An 18,262-nucleotide genomic window follows, 5' to 3' on the forward strand; every position below is an offset into this window, starting at 1 on the left:
AACAATGATTTTTCGTTTATAATTTGTTTCAGTACATAGATTTTAAAATAAACGATATACTCATTATTTATTGTATATAAATACCATTAAATTTATTTAATTTGAGACCAGTCGTGGCGTAGAAGCTCAAAGTGTGATTTTAAGCGCGACAGGTTGCTAGTTCGATCCCCACTCGAGGAAATTAAATATTTAATATTTTTATTACTTCGCTCTGGTGTCGAAGCAAAGGAGTTCAGTTCCTCCAATCAACAAGCAATGAATCCAGAATTCATTGGAAAATTTGGAACAGAGATTCTTAACATTAGGTTCCCTCTGACTACCCTACTATGGGCGGGATACAGGATCACGCTAAAAAATAATGTATTTTTGATATGAGCACTTTTATTGATAGTTTTGAAGTTTAGAGAAGCGATCTATATGTGTAACTTGCCGTTTTCATTCATAGATTCATTTTAAGTAATTATAAATTAATATATTTTTCGTACTTAATAAAATCTTATTATATTTTTAAGTAAATCTTTATATTTTAGATTATCTAAGATTTAGAAAGAAAATCTTTTAAAATTACATATAGTTAAATAACTAAAAGTAAATCATTATTTAAGCTCGGAATAGGTATTACACTCGCTAAGTTAATCTATCCCCAGTGGGCTATACCGTTAACCAGAACGTAATGTGGTGTTAGATTTAATACAGCACAGCCGTTAAACTTCCCTCCTCAATAGCAATAATATGGTTAAATTCTAAAAATTTAATATATTTTGTTTACTGTAAATATGAACAAAAACTTGTTATCTATTTGTTTTTATGATTTACTGTCTAATATACTGGTTAAATGAGTAATATTCTCTAAATTCGTTAAATTAAATTAAATCAGCTTCACGCTGTATCCCGCACATATCAGGATAGGCAGAGGGAAACATGTGTTGTGTAAGACACTTCGTTTCCCACTTTCTGCCGAATTTTGGAGGCGTTTCGTGTTGAGTGGCAAAACTCGCGCCTTGCCCCGACATCACAGCGAAAAAATGGAAATATAAACGTTAAGAAATATTTCACTTCCTCAAGTGAGAATCGAACCTACAACCGTCGCGTTACAGTCACACCCTTGTTCCACTGTACCACGACGGCCTCTAATATATTAGTTTTATTATAATTTCAATTTAGTACTTATTATTCTTATGAGCTATACTCGTATATATATATATGGCTTCGCCTAAGTATGACTCATTATAGTCATTATATATTTAACAGGTACGTAAGTGACGGAACCCCGAACTTTTTCTACTAAAACTGAAAAATAATTTAAATACAATCATTCCTAAGTATATGAATCAAACCTGCAATCATCGTGTTTACTGTTAGCTTACTTCCACTGCGCTACGACTGTCGTTTTTAACTAAGTTAAGAAAAGAAAACTTGAAGAACAACCTTTAAAGATTTTTTTCTTATCAATTCCAAAATGAATAACGTTACAAAATATTATATTGTTAAAATTATATATGTAATATACAAATGTAATCTTTCCACCTCTCAAAGTTAAAAATGAAATACAAAAATTAAAATAATGAGTACTTCTTTACCACTCGTGAACTTCAATGAAACGTCAATTAAAATTTGTGAATATATTCATGTTGAATACAAGTTTCATTATGTAATTTTAATTATGGCTTCACGTGATATTTATTTTTCGACTTATATATATATATATACATATATATAAGTATATGTTACAAAGTTATCTTTTCCAATTGACGTTTAAGACAAAAAATATTTTTTAGATTTTGTTTCGTTTACTTCGACAGTAAAGTTTTTATGGTCGAACCGCAGGTACACATGCGCGTAATAGCTTTATAGAAATAATAAATAATACATATATGATTGTTATCATAAATAATGTTTGTAATTGACATTTGACACTTGTCATTGATTTGGCTTTTAAAATATCCGTCTATGATTTGGTAGTTAAGTAATGGATTACTACATAATTATGATTATATTTAATAGATTTATAAAGTTAATAGTAATTAAATAATAAATAATACATATATGATAATTACAATAAATAATATTTTATAATTGATAATTGACACTTGTCTAGGATTTGTAGTTTGATACATCTGCCTATGATTTGCTGGCTGGTGATAGAAAACAATGGAATTACGATAATATTTGACTTATAGCATTATTGAAAATGTATTATATATCCTCGGCTATTTTCATTATAAATGTTAAGAGATTTATCATTAATATAATCAATTATTGTTGTAATTGCAAATGTGGTAAGTATAGTACAGGTAAGTTATATGTATTTATCAGTATAAATAGTTTATGAATCAGCCCAGTAGCTGGAGCAGTGAAAGGCGAGTGTTGTTATAACGTTAAGGGTACCCTAAAGCCTACAATTGTGGTTACAAGTCCACGGCACTGCTCCAAGGTTCAGATCATTTAAAAGGTGGATAACATTACATACAGCTACCAACCGCTTCTGATGTTTGATCTATACGACAATCCTCTTAATCATTTAGACAATTATTCTAATTTATCTTTATTTATATTATCTACTATCATGATTCTAACATCAGAAGTGGGATCAGCTCACTCTCACTCCCACTTTCAAGTGAAATGATATCCTGACACTTCAAAGTTTTAATGTTTTGTAATTGAGTAATATGTAAATTACTATGAAATCGTAATAAAAGGAAGATAATAAAAAAGGAGTTGGATTGACTTTGTTTGTGGCTAAATTGTCTGGCTCTATGTTTAAAGTTAAACCATATTCGAGTCTGGCTCTATGTTTAAAGTTAAACCAAATTCAAATCATATTCGAGGTGATGGAATCAATCATACAACATTAATTTACTAAAGTTAATTGTTAATTCAATAATAAAAAAAGGTAAGTAATGTGTGATAGATTCTGCATAAAGTGGTACGGGAAAAGATTATTAGTTACAGTTTGAAGTATACATGTTAACAATTATAATAATATTATATTATTTTTATTGTTTAAAATGGCATCTTACAAAAGCAATGTTAAAACTATATCTGAAGTATTATAAGTATTATGTAGTTCTATTATAACTCATTATGAAGAAAGACATTATAAGAATTTTAATTCTAGTTGTTCTAAATCACATTAAAGTTTTAAAGTAAATCAAAGAAATAACTATTATATTTATCTTTTAAAATAAAACCCTCAAAAGGTTATTTATTATAGGAAGTCGGAACTAAAGTATCTATATGTTAACACATTTTTTACACTAGATTTACATGATATTTCAATGCATAGAAATGTTGAAATTCTAATATTGAAATAGTGAAAGATTTAAAAATATATATATTTATATTTATTGGAAACCGTTCAGAATTTTGATCAATATTACTTCCATTTAGAAAAATTGTTACAACATAGCATTATATTCATTATGTATTTTAAAATCAAAAACATTAAGTATGGTGAATTAATAAGTGAATATTATTAATATTATATTTGAATTATTTGATTGGTGACAGTTAATTTCCATAAAGTTTAATTAATATTGATTTTATAAATTTTTTATCGAAAATATTACCAAATTATATAAAAGGTCCACTGTACTATTAGGTGACTTAGTTATTATTTATTATTACAATAAAACATTATGACAAAGTAAATTATGCTATGTCTTACAAAACAGTTTAATCAGTTTGTATGTAGTATCTCACCAGTCTTTTTATTCAAGAATACTAATTAAAAGTATATAAATAATTCCTAACTGTTATCAATTTTTCAGATACTTTCTATCAACACAGAATGTATTTAATAAAAATTATTTTAAATCAACTTTTTAAATTATGACTTGTTAGGATGTTTTTCAGTTATTTTGAATTTCTATAGTGACAAACTTACAGTACTTTATTTATTCATATATATAATTCCACAAGGAATAATAAAAGTTTCAATACTAATTGCGGAATTTAATTAAAAGACATGTCACATATGCCTCAGATCCATCAATGATTTGTTAACTTTTTGGAGGCAATTTATTGGAGTTACTTACTTATCTCTATTTCTTGTATTTGAATATATTATTGGACAAATAAAATATTTTGTTTATTTATTATGGAAAGATAATAGTATAGTAAGTATATTAGATCAGAAATCCAAGCTCTTCTTATTGAAGATTAATTTACAAATTGAGTAATTTTAAAGTTTTCTTATCAAACAATAGAAAATGTTTTATTTTATTAAATATCTACTTCTGGTAATTTTATTAAACAAATTGTTTGTGAGATATCTAATAGACATTTAAATAAAGTGAACAATTTCGGCCTTTAGTTACAATTAATTTATCATGAATCTTAAGTAATGTTTTTTCAATAATATTTCATTTGACATGTGTTAGGTTTACCTATTTAAATGATGCTGTTTCAGTTAACCTCTCCATGTCTAGTAATATTCTGATGTTTGATCGATACGACAATCCTCTTAATCATTTAGACAATTATTCTAATTTATCTTTATTTATATTATCTACTATCATGATTCTAACACGTGCGACTGTACGCACAGCTTGTTTGTTCAATTCCCACTCGGGGAAAAGAAATATTCAATATTTTCATTTCGTGGTTCTGGTAAGTAGCCAACCATATCTACAGTATTCGGTCCACTCAATTGAAAATTGAGTTAATAAACATTTAAAAAAATACTGTGTAATTAAGAACCTCCTTTTACAGAAGTAGGTGAAAAATGTGTTGTAGGAATATAGACATCGCAATAGGAACGCTTTTTGCTTGTGCCTTCATTCAACACGGCAACACAACAGGTAGTTGCTAGCTATAAAAAAATGCATCGTTTAAAAAGTCATATAAAAGAAAATGCATCTATTAGCTGCGTTGTCGGTTAAATAGTGCATAATAACTTTTTATATGCTTTAATTGCACTTATAAAATAAAAATAAAACCAAACTACTGCAAATATTTGTTCGTTAAATTCCATTTGCTTGCTAATACATGAGTGTTTTTTTCAGTAATTGCTATAGTAATCGTTATGGGTGAATAAATACAACACCAATCGTTTTATTTCACATTAATATTATGAGTTATACTGCAATTAGTTCTGAGGTCATTTCAGTTAATTTTATTGTGATTTTGAGTTTATTATGCCTAGTAATCGTTTGAAAAAAGCTTTAAGAATTTGTCGAGGATTCTTTGAAAATACGTCATATATTTCTTCTTTTGTCTTATAATATAGAAAATAAAGAGTTGATAAAAAGATAAGGAAGAAAAGAAAGAATATCAATAATCCACCTGGTAAAAATCTAATTGACGCAGTTCGCCTTATTGGCTTAACATTTTTGAAATAGCTTATTACGTGAGCCTACTCAATTGTTTTACTGTCGTACTTTTTTTCAAACACAATAAAAAAATCTAGGTAACATAAAAAAAATTGGAACAACGCTATCTCAAAACGAAAAAACATCCCAAAAACAAACTAATAAAATAACAATATAAATATATATACAATTGTTCCAGTTTCGACGTCCGCGGGCGATCTTTCAACAAGGCCTTGCAGTGGTCTGACCCGAATGTGTTCGGCCCGCGCGCGTACTTCGCCACCGTGGCACGGCCCGCTTCCCTGACACTTGACACCGTTCAGCTGGATGACGAGGGCGTGTACAGGTGTAGGGTGGATTTCAAGAACTCGCCTACACGCAATTTTCAAATACGTTTGTCTGTTATTGGTGAGTATTTAAATTACATATCAAGATTTTTTTGAGATTTTTAGAGACTAATTTTCACTTTCACCTTCTGATAAGAGAAGTAAACGCTAAGCTAAGGTACCACTTAACTCACAACATAGCGAAAATAGGGAGAAAATTGGAGGATGTAGTGTCTCAACTCTTCTGCTTACCCTAACTGCTAGGTAATAATCCAATTCTATCTTCGCCTATCCTTCACATCATATGGTTTACATAAGTAGGCCAGAAGAAAATATCACTTATATTTTCAAATTCCATTTTATTAGGGATGTTGCCTATAGCCCGATCGAAAATCGAACCCAATACCCATTGCATGTTCAGTAAGGTATGTATCTCAACAATGCTACGACAAAGTCTAATTGGAAACATCTATTTTCGAAGTCGGTTCAAAATGAAAATAAAACGTTAAAGTCAATTTGGAAATAGTAACGTAACTATTATATTAGGTTTATTGTTACTATCGGTGAATTTTACTACTTAATGGCTCACGCAAGACTTTTATACACTTACAATTTTATTTCCTTTTCTATGATTAGACTGGGGTCTTTAGGGCAAAAATATAAAATTACTCGTGAAACTGTCGAATATATTAATTTTATGTTACATTTTAATGTTAATTTGACAGAATTTAGTTTATGATTTTACTTGTATTTATATATAATACATATATTTTAAATATACAGAAAAAAATAAAGGAAAAATATCGTCGACTTTGAGTATAAACGCGGCTTTGTCCAATTAAAAGTATTGTTTAATTATGTCCAAATTATATATAATCATTACATAAATGCCTATGTGTTATTCTTATATGTAAGCTGTAGCTGCAAAGTTTCATCCAAATCCGTTCAGCAGTTTTTGCGTGAAAGTAGAACAAACACTCATCTCATAAACTTTCACATTTATAATACTAGTAATTTTAGTAGGATTTACTCATAGTTTTTTTAAAAGCCACTTTTCGTCTCCTGGTAATTTGCTTAACAGGTTGTTGGCAGGTTTACACTCTAAATCGACGATATACTGGTAACAAAGTTAAAGCTCTTACCAAACCGACCGGACGTGAGCATAGCTATGTGGTTCGATCTGGTGTACTCTAACATAAGGCAACGCTACATGAAAATGGTAAAAGTGTTATTTAAATTATTGTTATTTAAATTATTGTTATTTGAATGTGTTTCATAAATTCTTTTTAAGTACAGACAAGGTGAGTTATGACTGTAGATGTGTGGTTGGGGGATCAATTTTTACTTAAGGGAATTAATTATTTTTATTTACTTTCTGGAAAGAGGGAGTGTTACTCCCTTTTTACTCCATGCCTCCTGCCATGTGCAGGATACGGTATGAGATGGAAAAGAAATAAAAGGATAGAAACAATTTGAACTAGTTACTAAAATATGCTATTGTTAATAATTAATAAAAAGTTTAATAACGTAAAGTTAAGTTTACGTTAAGTTTTATAACGTAAAATTGCTACAATATATTAGGTATCAAACATTTTTCTTTAGTCCTCAACTAAATTCGAAAAATACCTTTTCATTTTAAACTAGTAGCTAGTACTAGATAGTTTTCACCTAATAATTCTGTAATCCGTGAACAATATCAACTCGACTAAACACACATTTAGATATTCGGCATTTTGGTGTACCTCACCACATTAGCCAACCCTTGCCCAGATAACACGAATACATATTAAATGTACCGTGAAGGGTCGCCCGCCGATAAAAAAGGGTCACTAAACGTACAAAATCGTTATAATTTAACATCTCATAATTGCATTTTTATATAAAGGATTCTCATATAACTTACCCTGAAACGACCCTCTAAAACTAGAATGGAAATGGTACCAGATGCTCACATTCCCACAGAAAAACTTTAACCGAACGTTTCGCCCTATGCTGAGAATTTATAGGGGAGCCTTATCTAAAAAGGCAGCCTTTCAGGTTTTCTCCGAGCGAGCGATGCAAAACAAAGCTTTGAAAGACCTCCTTTGAATTTCGGCAAGGAAAATGAGAGGTTACACACGACGAAGCTTCGTCAAAGAAGCCTCAGAATACTCTTATTACAATAATGTACAGCGATATCACGTTTGGAGAGATCCAGCAGGGATGGGAACTAATTTAGAAATTCGCTTCGACTAGCAGAATTACCAACATTGTTGGAATTCACGTCAAGAGTTCTAAACGCTCTACTGCTTAGAAGTGCGAAGAGTGAAAATGTTATTCTAATATTATTTACTGTAATATTATTATTATTATAGTGATAATATTCCTTCCTTCCATTCCTTCCGCCGCGGCGTCCGCTGAGCTCACGCGTTATCTACAGTCGTGCCGCTTATATTTATTAAACGGTGGAAAAAGTTATTTATCGGGAGTGAATTTGTTTACTATATCCAATTTATAGTGCGTAGCCTGTAATATTCATTATATATAGAAGAAATGTGAATATATTAAACTATCATATCGAAGATTCTATTTTTAACGTTCGTTCGTTAACGAGTTCAAGGTCAAGTGAAAGGTGTTTACTACAAACGCGTACGCGTAGTTATAAAGCAAATAAACGTGCTATTCGTTGCATTATGGAATGTAAATTGTGTTCTGATTTTTTAAAGATTGAGGACTCAATCAAATGCACGGCCTGTTTGGGATTTTTTCATTACTCCTGTGCCAGTTTAAAAGACATTGATTTTAAAAAAATGCTGCCTATGAACAAGGCCAAATGGAAATGTCCTGCCTGTAAGCCTACTAAGAAAGGCAGCACTAATATTAGTCCTGGATTGTCCGCTGCAGGTTCAAGCTGTATCGCCTTGGAGTCCACTCAACCTCAATTACAGTTACTGCAAGATAGTGGTTTGAAATCAATTATCACTTATTTTGATGACCGTTTCAATAACCTTCATGCCATTGTGGAATCATTTAAATGTTCCGTCACTGAGGAACTTCGAAATCTCTCTGAGGCTGTTAATACCTGGTCTTCAAAAATTGCTCATATTGAGTCCTCTGTCAATTGTCTAATGGAGCAGATGAACGATTTTGACCTACAACTGTCTAAATTAAATAACTATTGTACCGAAGTCGATGATTTGAAGCTAAAGATTAAAGAATTGTCGGAAAACTCCATTAGAAGTGACCAATGGGTTCGTCGTTCTAACATTCAAATTAACGGAGTGCCGTATAAGAAAGGCGAAAACTTAATCCAGATTGTTAAAACATTAGCATCTAAAAGCGGCTTTCCTATTAATGTTGATACGGATGTGGACTTTGTAACAAGAGTAGCAGTAAAGAATGATACTACTGACGGTAAACCCCGTCCAATTATTTTGAAAATGCAGTCGCGTTATAAAAAAGACGACTTTCTCTCATCAATACGCAAGCTGAAGGGACTACTTGCGTCTGACGTGGGCTTCACCGGCATAAATAATCCCATATATGTCAATGACCACCTATCTACATATAATAAGGCTTTACTGAATAATGCTAGGCGCAGAAGTAAGGAGAAAGGGTACATGTATTGCTGGGTCCGAAATTGTACTGTTATGGTCCGTAAAACACATAATTCTCCGGTTATCCATATCTCTTCTAATGACTGTTTAAAAAAAATCTCGTAAGAACTATAGTGATATTGATATACGATTATTGTGTTTGTGTTATTTTGTTAATTAGTTTTTATTTTATTTACAATTGTTGCTTTATGGAAGTGTTAAGGTGTCTCTATTTGGGCTATTATAATTATTTTCATCTTTATTCTTGCGTTTCGTTGGTTTACTGCAATTATACTCAGTCAATTAATGTGATATGTCCTTTATTATTTTTATTGCTATATTCAAATTTAAACATAATTATTATACCTTTGTTTTTATATAATTATTTTTCACATTATTATGGCTCTTAATATATTCTATCAAAATGTCAGGGGACTTCGTACTAAAACTGAACAATTTTATCATAGCTTGCTAAACAATAATTATGACGTAGTCTGTTTAACGGAGTCGTGGCTGTTAGACGGAATTTGTGATAAGGAACTCTTTGACCCCCGTTATATTGTATACCGAAATGATCGGGACTACACACGCTTAGGAGTAAAGAGAGGAGGTGGTACTCTCATTGCTATCCGGCAAGGAGCCGCATTTATTGATATTCAACACCCCAGCGCGCCCCCTCAATTACCTGATGCTGATATAACGAGCCTTAGTTTGATTCTTGGGCAAGGCTCATATCGTAAAAAGTTCCACCTATTTTGCTGTTATTTCCCCCAAAATCCGAAACAACGCGACTCTGAAGCGATTTTCTTTGAACACATGTCGGACCTTTATTTTAATAACCGCAGCGATAACTTTATTATATTAGGTGACTTCAATATTAGCGAAGCAAGGTGGTTGTTACAGTCTGATGAGCACCTCGCTATTCAGAATCCCTCTGACAATAACCTAATCTTACAATTGTTCGCATTCATGTCAATCACCGGATGGAGACAATACAATTCCATTTTTAATAAGTATAATAGGCTATTGGATCTCATTTTATCCAATTCCGCTTGTGTTGTTGCGAGGACTGACCCATTATCACTACCTGAAGATGGCCATCATCCAACTCTTTTAATAAGTGTGGAGGAAGGTGTCCCTCACAAATTATTGAGAGAGCCTCCACGCATTGTACATCGTTTCCATGATGCCGACTATGAGGCCATTAACTCTGAATTAAATAAAATTAATTGGGTCCAACAACTCTCTTCTCACAATGTCTCGGACGCAGTTGATAGATTTTACCTTTTAATAAATAATGTTGTTGACAAATTAGTTCCAACTAAAACTGTATACAGCAATAACAAATTTCCAGCTTGGTACTCTAGACGTTTAATAAAACTAGTAAATAAAAAACTTAAATTGCATAGGAAATGGAAGATTTACGGCAGAAGTAGTGACTATAAAATATTTTCTGATCTACGGCATGAGACAAAACATATGGAGTTGGAATGCTATGTTCGGTTTATTGATAAAGCTGAAAGCAATATTCGTTACAGTTCAAAACAATTTTGGTCCTTTGTCAAGTCAAAACGAGTGAATGATTGTATTCCTGACAGCATAGTTTTTAACGATCAAATCTCCTCTGATGGCCAGGCTATTGCCAACACTTTCAACTCTTACTTCCAATCTGTGTTTGAAGTTAATACAAGAATTGTAGTTGGGGAAACTAATTGTGCTTCGGAGAATAATCTTTCTATAAATAATGTCAGTATTACTCGTGAGATCATAAAAAAGTATCTTTTGAAACTTGACCTTTCTAAAGGTTCTGGGCCTGATAAATTACATCCTATATTTTTAAAATGTTGCAGTTCTGAAATCTCTGTTCCATTACACATATTGTTTTCAAAATCTTTACAATCGGGGTCTTTGCCTCATATTTGGAAGAGGTCTATTATTGTCCCAGTCTATAAAAGTGGTGATAAGCAAAATGTTAAAAATTATCGTGGAATATCAAAACTTTCTGTTATTCCCAAATTATTAGAAAAAATTATTTACGATAATCTATTTCCTCTTATACGTCCTCAACTAATCCCGCAACAACATGGTTTTATAAACAAACGCTCCACAGAAACTAACCTCTGTGAGTTTCTAGTTGAAGTCCTCTACGCTATGAATAGTGGGTATCAAGTCGATGTTATCTATACTGACTTTTCGAAAGCATTCGACAAAATTTCACATTCTTTGTTAATTGACAAAATTAAACAAGCTGGTATACATGGTGATCTTCTAAGATGGCTTGAGTCTTATCTCCGAGATAGAACTCAAGCTGTTGCTGTGAGGGGCTTTACTTCTAGTTTTGTGCCTATTACTTCTGGTGTACCACAGGGTTCCCATCTTGGACCTCTTCTTTTTAACATTTTTATCAATGATATTATACAATCTTTTGAACATTCTAAGATACTTCTTTATGCCGATGATGCAAAAATTTTCAAAATTATAAGAGATCAAGAGGATTGCACTAAACTGCAGGAGGATCTAGTCAATTTTGATAAATACTGCGCGTCTAATCAATTATCTCTAAATCTTGACAAATGTTGTGTAATTAGTTTTTGTAGAAAGAAATCTCCCATTCTATTTGATTATCTGATTCGCAACAGGAAAATAAAAAGAGTCTCCATTGTTAAGGACCTTGGTGTATTATTGGACGCCGGTCTTTTATTCGACAAACATATTGCGAATATTATAGGAAAAGCATATAAAATGCTCGGTTTTATATTTAGACAGGGGAGTGATTTTAAGAACATACATACATTTAAGCTTTTGTATAATTCATATGTTAGACCTTACTTAGAGTATGCCTCGCCAGTCTGGAACCCACAGTATGATAAATATGTATTTGCAATTGAAAGTGTCCAAAATAAATTTATACGGCGATTACTTTACAAATTTAAATTAGATAACTCTCATAACCTAAATATACTATCATTAAAAAAACGAAGAGGATATAGAGATCAAATTTTTTTGTATAAATTGTTACACAATCTTATAGATTCCAATTATCTGCTAAGTAATATTCACATAAAATGTCCAACTTTTAGTGCCAGATCTAGGGACACCTTTTACATTTCTGCTCGAAAAACCAATTATGCCCAAAATTGTTTTATACTAAGATCTTGTAGGGCATACAATAATTGCTTTAGTGATATTGACATTTTTCATAGTAGTTTGATGCAGTTTTCATGTAAGATCATTGACAAAATTCAAAATTCTGTAAATCCTAACCTAATGTAAACCTTAACCTTTCATTCGTAAAAATCTTTGTTTTTTTTTTTTTTTTCTCTTTAGACAGTAAATTTAATTTTTAATTGTTAATTAGCAACATATTCACTCCATGTTTTATGTATAAGTGGAAACTTTATTGGCAGTTGGAATATGGATATGTATTATACTAAAAAGTACTGTAAAATGCTGTTTGTTTCCCAACTTAAAATAAATAAATAAAATAAATAATATTTATTTATTTATTATCATGAAGAAGAGGCTGTATTGGCACATGGGCACATGGCAGCGTGCGACTGTGAAAGTGACAGGATGTGGGTTCAATTCTCGCTCGAGGAAATGAAATATTAAATATTTTTATTTCTTCGCTCTGGTACCAAGCAAAGAGCGATGTTGAGTTTGGCCTCTAAATACGCAATGCCTCAAAATAATCAGCGGAAATTGAGGAACAGAAGTGGCTGAATGTGGAATGGATTGTCTTAACACTAGGTTCCCAGGTTCCTTCTACCTACCCTGCTGTGAGCAAATATAGCGTGAAGCTGTGTCATGACAAGTATTCTGTAAGCAACTGAAGGTGAGTCCATATAAGAAGACAAGACACATATATTTTAGTAAATTCAGGAAACCTTTCAAACAATTTCTTAATTCTTAATGGATTTTACGTTAAGCCGTAAATTAAGATACATATTTCAGTAAGAAGGCTTATTTAAAATTTTATATCCCTTTATTAAAATGGGCTCGGAAAATTAGTTTAAAGAGCTTAAAACTTTGTTTTAACTTTTCTAATTAGAAGAGGCCAAATTGATGTCAATATACTCGTATACTTTAGAAATATTGATCAGTTTTAAATTATATGTACATATATTTATTTACTTAGTAATTATGGCAAATCTTATATATTTGTGCATATAGAGAAAAAAAGTTTATTTTGTATATTAAGTTTTCTTTATATAATTATATTTTTAGGTATAAGAATTAACTTGCTTAATATTTATATTTTTAAAGTATAGTTTATATTTGGAAATCTTAGAGTGTTTAAAAATAATCGATCACATTTTAACGTTATATTCGTAAGAACGTCACAAAAATAACTAATATATATATCATCATCATCATCATCATCAACAGCCATCTTTATAAATATACTTATACTCAATATATATATACTATAATTATATTATAATTTCGCTTCTAAAACAAATTGTAAGGATCTCGCAAAATAATACAAAAAAAAAACGCCTACAAGGGAACTTTCTACAACGTACGTAAGCCTTTAAGCCTTATCAAAGAAAGTATCTATTTAGATCTTCTAAGAAATATATAGTTTTTTCGATATAAAATACTTACCCGTACATTTCTTTTTGAAATATCAAATATGTTTATTTTATATATATTCCAATTGACATGGGAAAGTAATTCAATTGGACCCTGTAAAAAATGGAACTCTTATTACGTCATATCCGTCCATCTGTCGGGATCTGTCTGAAATACGCTTCAAAGTAGTCGTCAATGTGTCACCTTCCCACTCATGTTTCAATTGGAAAAAAGAAAAATATATATATTTATATACCTAACTAGCGGCCTGCTCGCGGTTTCACCCGCGTGAACTATGTTATTATTAATTTCTGTCTCCATGACTACGTCCTAGTGACGTCTATGCAAAATTTGAGACTTCTAGCATTTGTAGTAACGAAGTTTCATACAAACTTTCGACCCCAAAAACAACCCCTTAGAAGTCGAATATTGTAAATTCCCGTCTTAGCGAGCACCTACGTCCTATAAGTAACTCCTATGCAAAATTTGAGATTCCTAGCACATGTAGTTTCTGAGATTTCGTGATGAGTGAGTGACCTTTCGATTTTATATATATAGATAATATTATTTAATAAATAATAATATCGTCAGCTTAGAGTGTACCGTCGGTTTACAGTGTAAACCTTAACAGCCAAAGACAAAAAATGTCTTTAAAAATCTATGAGTAATATGTATTATCAAAAGGTTTAATACAATTTCGAAAATTGATTTGTTTTCTTCACTATTACAATTCGGATGAATTTATTATTGTTTATTAATATTTTCATTTCTTCGCTCTGGTACCAAGACAAAAGCGCAGCGTTAAGTTCTGCCACTCAACTCACGATGAAAGAAAGAAAGTGGGGAAGAGAGTGTCTTAACACAATGTTCTCTCTGTCTACTCTGCTTTATGCAGGATACAGAATTAAAGTGAAAAACGTATCCGTAGCAGAATTTCGTAGCAGAATTCGTAGCAGAAATTCGTAGCAGAGATTCTGCTTTCTTGATTCTGCGAGAATAGAATCTAGGACATCTTAAAATAACAAAATTTAGTATAAACTAGTTTAGGCTTAATTTCTTATAACATATACAAGAAAATTTAACCGGGTTGTTGCTAAGATTATTTAGTAATTATATTCGAAACTAAGTGAATTTGCTTACGAACTAACAAACTTGTTTTACAATAAACGGCTTAGTGAACTTTGTTTTCATTGAACGTGACTATTGTTCTCCGGGCGAGTAACGTTATCTCTTAATGTATGTATGTGTGTCTGTTAATAATAACTCTAAAACAATGATGCTATATTTATATAAGTATATGTTATATTATTTTGGGACTGTTCCTGAGTTATATGTAATTTATATGCCGTTGACGCGTTTAACAATGTTTTGTTTAATTTATATTTGACTTTAATGAATATTTAGTTGAAGTTTGCTTTTGAATAGTAACTTAATAGTGTGGTTCGTGCGTCAAATACATTTGTTATTTTAGATGTTTATGTAACTTAAAGAGGCTTGTGACACAGGGGTACAGGGTGGCTGTAAACGAAAAAGGTTGTGGGGTTCGATAAAATATTTTATATTTTCATTTCGTCTCTCTGTTGTCAATGCAAAGCGCGGCGTTTAGTTCCGCTACTCGACACACAATGTAGATCTGTCCTTGCCTTTATGTGGGGTACAGCCAGACATACATATATACATCTAATGTATGTATGTGATGCATTAGAAAAAAAAATTAATAAGTAAAGAAATTCGACCTCATATACCACAAATCCAGTGAGATACGTACCAGATGTGCCATTGTAGCATAATCGACCATTTCTATACGAATAAAAATAAAAACGTAGAACAACTTATTAATTATGGTAATACCAAATAGCGATATTTGAGTGCTTTGAAAACTCCAAAACTTCCCCCCAGTGAATGCGAAAACGACAAGAATATAAAAAGCATCCGCCGAGTCGACTCACGACGTGGGTAAAACGCGCGCCTGAATTAATAAGTACAACACGAAATTTGAATTTAATGAAACAACTTGGCGGAGCAGCTGAGCTGGTATCGATCTCGCCTTATAAGAAATGAACAGACGGATTTAAAACGTCGATTGTACTCATGAATAAGCTGTGGAAGGCGATAATGGAAATTCAAGATTGCTCCACATTTATCCAGCCCTGTTCCAATTCAATATTCAGTGGAAAGAACTCGCTATTAATACATCATACCAACGCCAAGCCGATACCTATAAAAAATAATTATGATTTGGTATTTCAGAATTACCTATATGAATATTTTTTTCTCTTGTCTTCTTAAATTATATATTTATAGATCTTGGCCTTTCTAGAACGATCATCAGTTTATTTTTAGCACATATTTCGAAGGCGGCATTAGTAGGATTTTTTCAATTTTGGTTAGGTAGAGAGGAGCGCAGACAGTGGAGGTGAACGTAAATGAGCATTTTAAAGGGTTTAAACCTATACTTGGGTCGTAAATCCTCGGCACCCGCACGGGGAGTCCATGGATTGCTAAGGAGTTTCTTCTCCTGTCTATAATAAACCATTCTTTTTACCAGCTTCTCTAAGTAATTGATTGTGCTTTTCATTTATGTAGGAATAATATCATAGTTCTTAGAAGATATCTTATGATGTGAGAATCTCGTAAAATACCATATTTAGTCTTAAGCTTGAAAGTCATACAAAAGTGTATTTTCTATATAATCGGATGCATAAACACGAATCTGCAATAAACTAGTACAATTTCTGAATAGTTTTCGTTCGAGTGACTCTCAAGGAAGCCAGTTTTACTACTTCTAATACAGTTAATGAATAATTCAATGGATATAATTTCTGTGCTCTCTGCGAGACAAGTAAAGCGGATGTAGATACAAAATGATGAATTTAAATTTTATTTATGTTGTGAAGTTATATTAGCTAGCTTATAAATTATATTAAAAGACAATTATTAGAAGCTTGCATAACATTTATACTTATACGTAATATGTACGTATTTTAGTTGTGTGTTTTACACAGAATAAAACCTCCTGAACCTGAACCTTATAAATTTTTACTCTAGAATTCGGTGGAAAGTGGGGAACGGAGTGTCTTAACACTAGGTCCTCTGCCTACCCTGTTGTGTGCGGGATACAGCGTGAAGCTGATTTGATTTGTGTATAGCAATACGGTTGCAACACGAAATTTTCATAAGTTTAAATCCTAATCATTAAATCCGATAGAGGTCGTGGCGAATCCAAAAAGTGAAAATTTATTGATATTTCATAGAAAAAAAATAATAAGAAAAGGCAAAAAAATCCGTAATCAATGTCCAAATCATGTGAAAGATAAAAATTATGGCCTCTGCTATATGAAGCAAACGGCCATTCCTACAATGATTTAATTTTATCACCCATAACAATTTAAGACAGCATTCGTGAAATGTCGTAAACATTTTCCTCCGCACACTTGTAAGCTGTAATTGTTTATTGGGGCTTATTAGGCGCGCAATTTGGTAATGTAAAAAGAAATTTTAATTCGATAGGTTAAATATAGCGAGTTCGTGTAATGTTTGTAGCTCGTGTAAACTGTATTTTAGTAGGAAATTATCATACAAAAGGATATTATATATCTAAACAATGAAAATAGCAACTAAGAAGTACCTGAGGCTATATTTAGAATATTTTCATTCGGTGTTAAGTTCCTCACTCAACTAGCAATGGCTCAAACACTCAGCGGAAAGTGAAGAATGGAAGTGTCTTAATGAGGAATAAAATAAAAATAAATAAAAGCAGCCTTTATTCGCTGACCTTACTTACATACTAAATGACATTTAAGTATACTACTATTAGTATAGTACTAACTAATATTTTGATATGGTCAGGTTGTCCTGAGACATAGACCTCCTTCAACTTTCTCCAATGGTTTCTTTTGGCGAGCTTTCTCCAGTGTTTAGGTAGGTTGTCTTCCCATCTCTTCACCGGCCTACCTATAGGAGGAATAGAGTGTCTTAAATCTCTATCTACTTTACTGTGTGCGGCATACAACAGCAAAAAATATATTTTCTCCCAAAAATATGTGGTCGTCACTGTCACGTTTACAAAAATAATATAAAACACGGCTAAATAAATAAAAAAAAATCGTATTTATGGAGTCAACTTACATATATACATACATATACAGTGCCTTCCGCCAGGTTGCCCGGTCCGATTTCCGTTTCAGAAGAATGTTAGCATGCACGCTATAAACGTTCGTTCCGGTTATATTGCCTGTAACTACGATATGGGAATGTTATATTATTTTATTGAATCCAAAAGTTAAAGTTTAAACTTTGTTTTATATGAATTTTATTTGTTTTCATTTTGAATTTGTGTATTTTTATTGTGCTACGATATTCGTAGAGGGTCTACGCTTTAGGTTGCCAGTGACGACGTTCAATTTATTAACAAAATAAAATAATTGTAAATGATTTTTTTTTATTTTGCCAAAAGGGTTAACAAATATCCTAT

General features: G+C 31.6%; 1 protein-coding gene across 3 annotated transcripts in view; it reads left to right on the top strand.

Annotated features, from left to right (window-relative positions):
* Positions 1-18,262, top strand: part of LOC146536822 (neural cell adhesion molecule 1-like) — a 102,484-nt gene that overhangs the window by 29,030 nt on the left and 55,192 nt on the right. For 2 of the 3 annotated variants that reach the window (XM_085189293.1, XM_085189295.1), the window contains exon 4: positions 5,512-5,720. In XM_085189293.1, coding sequence (XP_085045419.1) covers positions 5,512-5,720 — 209 coding nt within the window. Of the gene's footprint in view, positions 1-2,091; positions 2,280-5,511; positions 5,721-18,262 lie in introns of those variants that run through there. The other variant, XM_085189296.1, reaches the window with a different exon arrangement.

This window comes from Heliconius melpomene, chromosome 8 (genome assembly GCF_056956725.1).
Source record: "Heliconius melpomene rosina isolate 202511_hmr_F chromosome 8, ASM5695672v1, whole genome shotgun sequence".
Classification (NCBI taxonomy): domain Eukaryota; kingdom Metazoa; phylum Arthropoda; class Insecta; order Lepidoptera; family Nymphalidae; genus Heliconius; species Heliconius melpomene.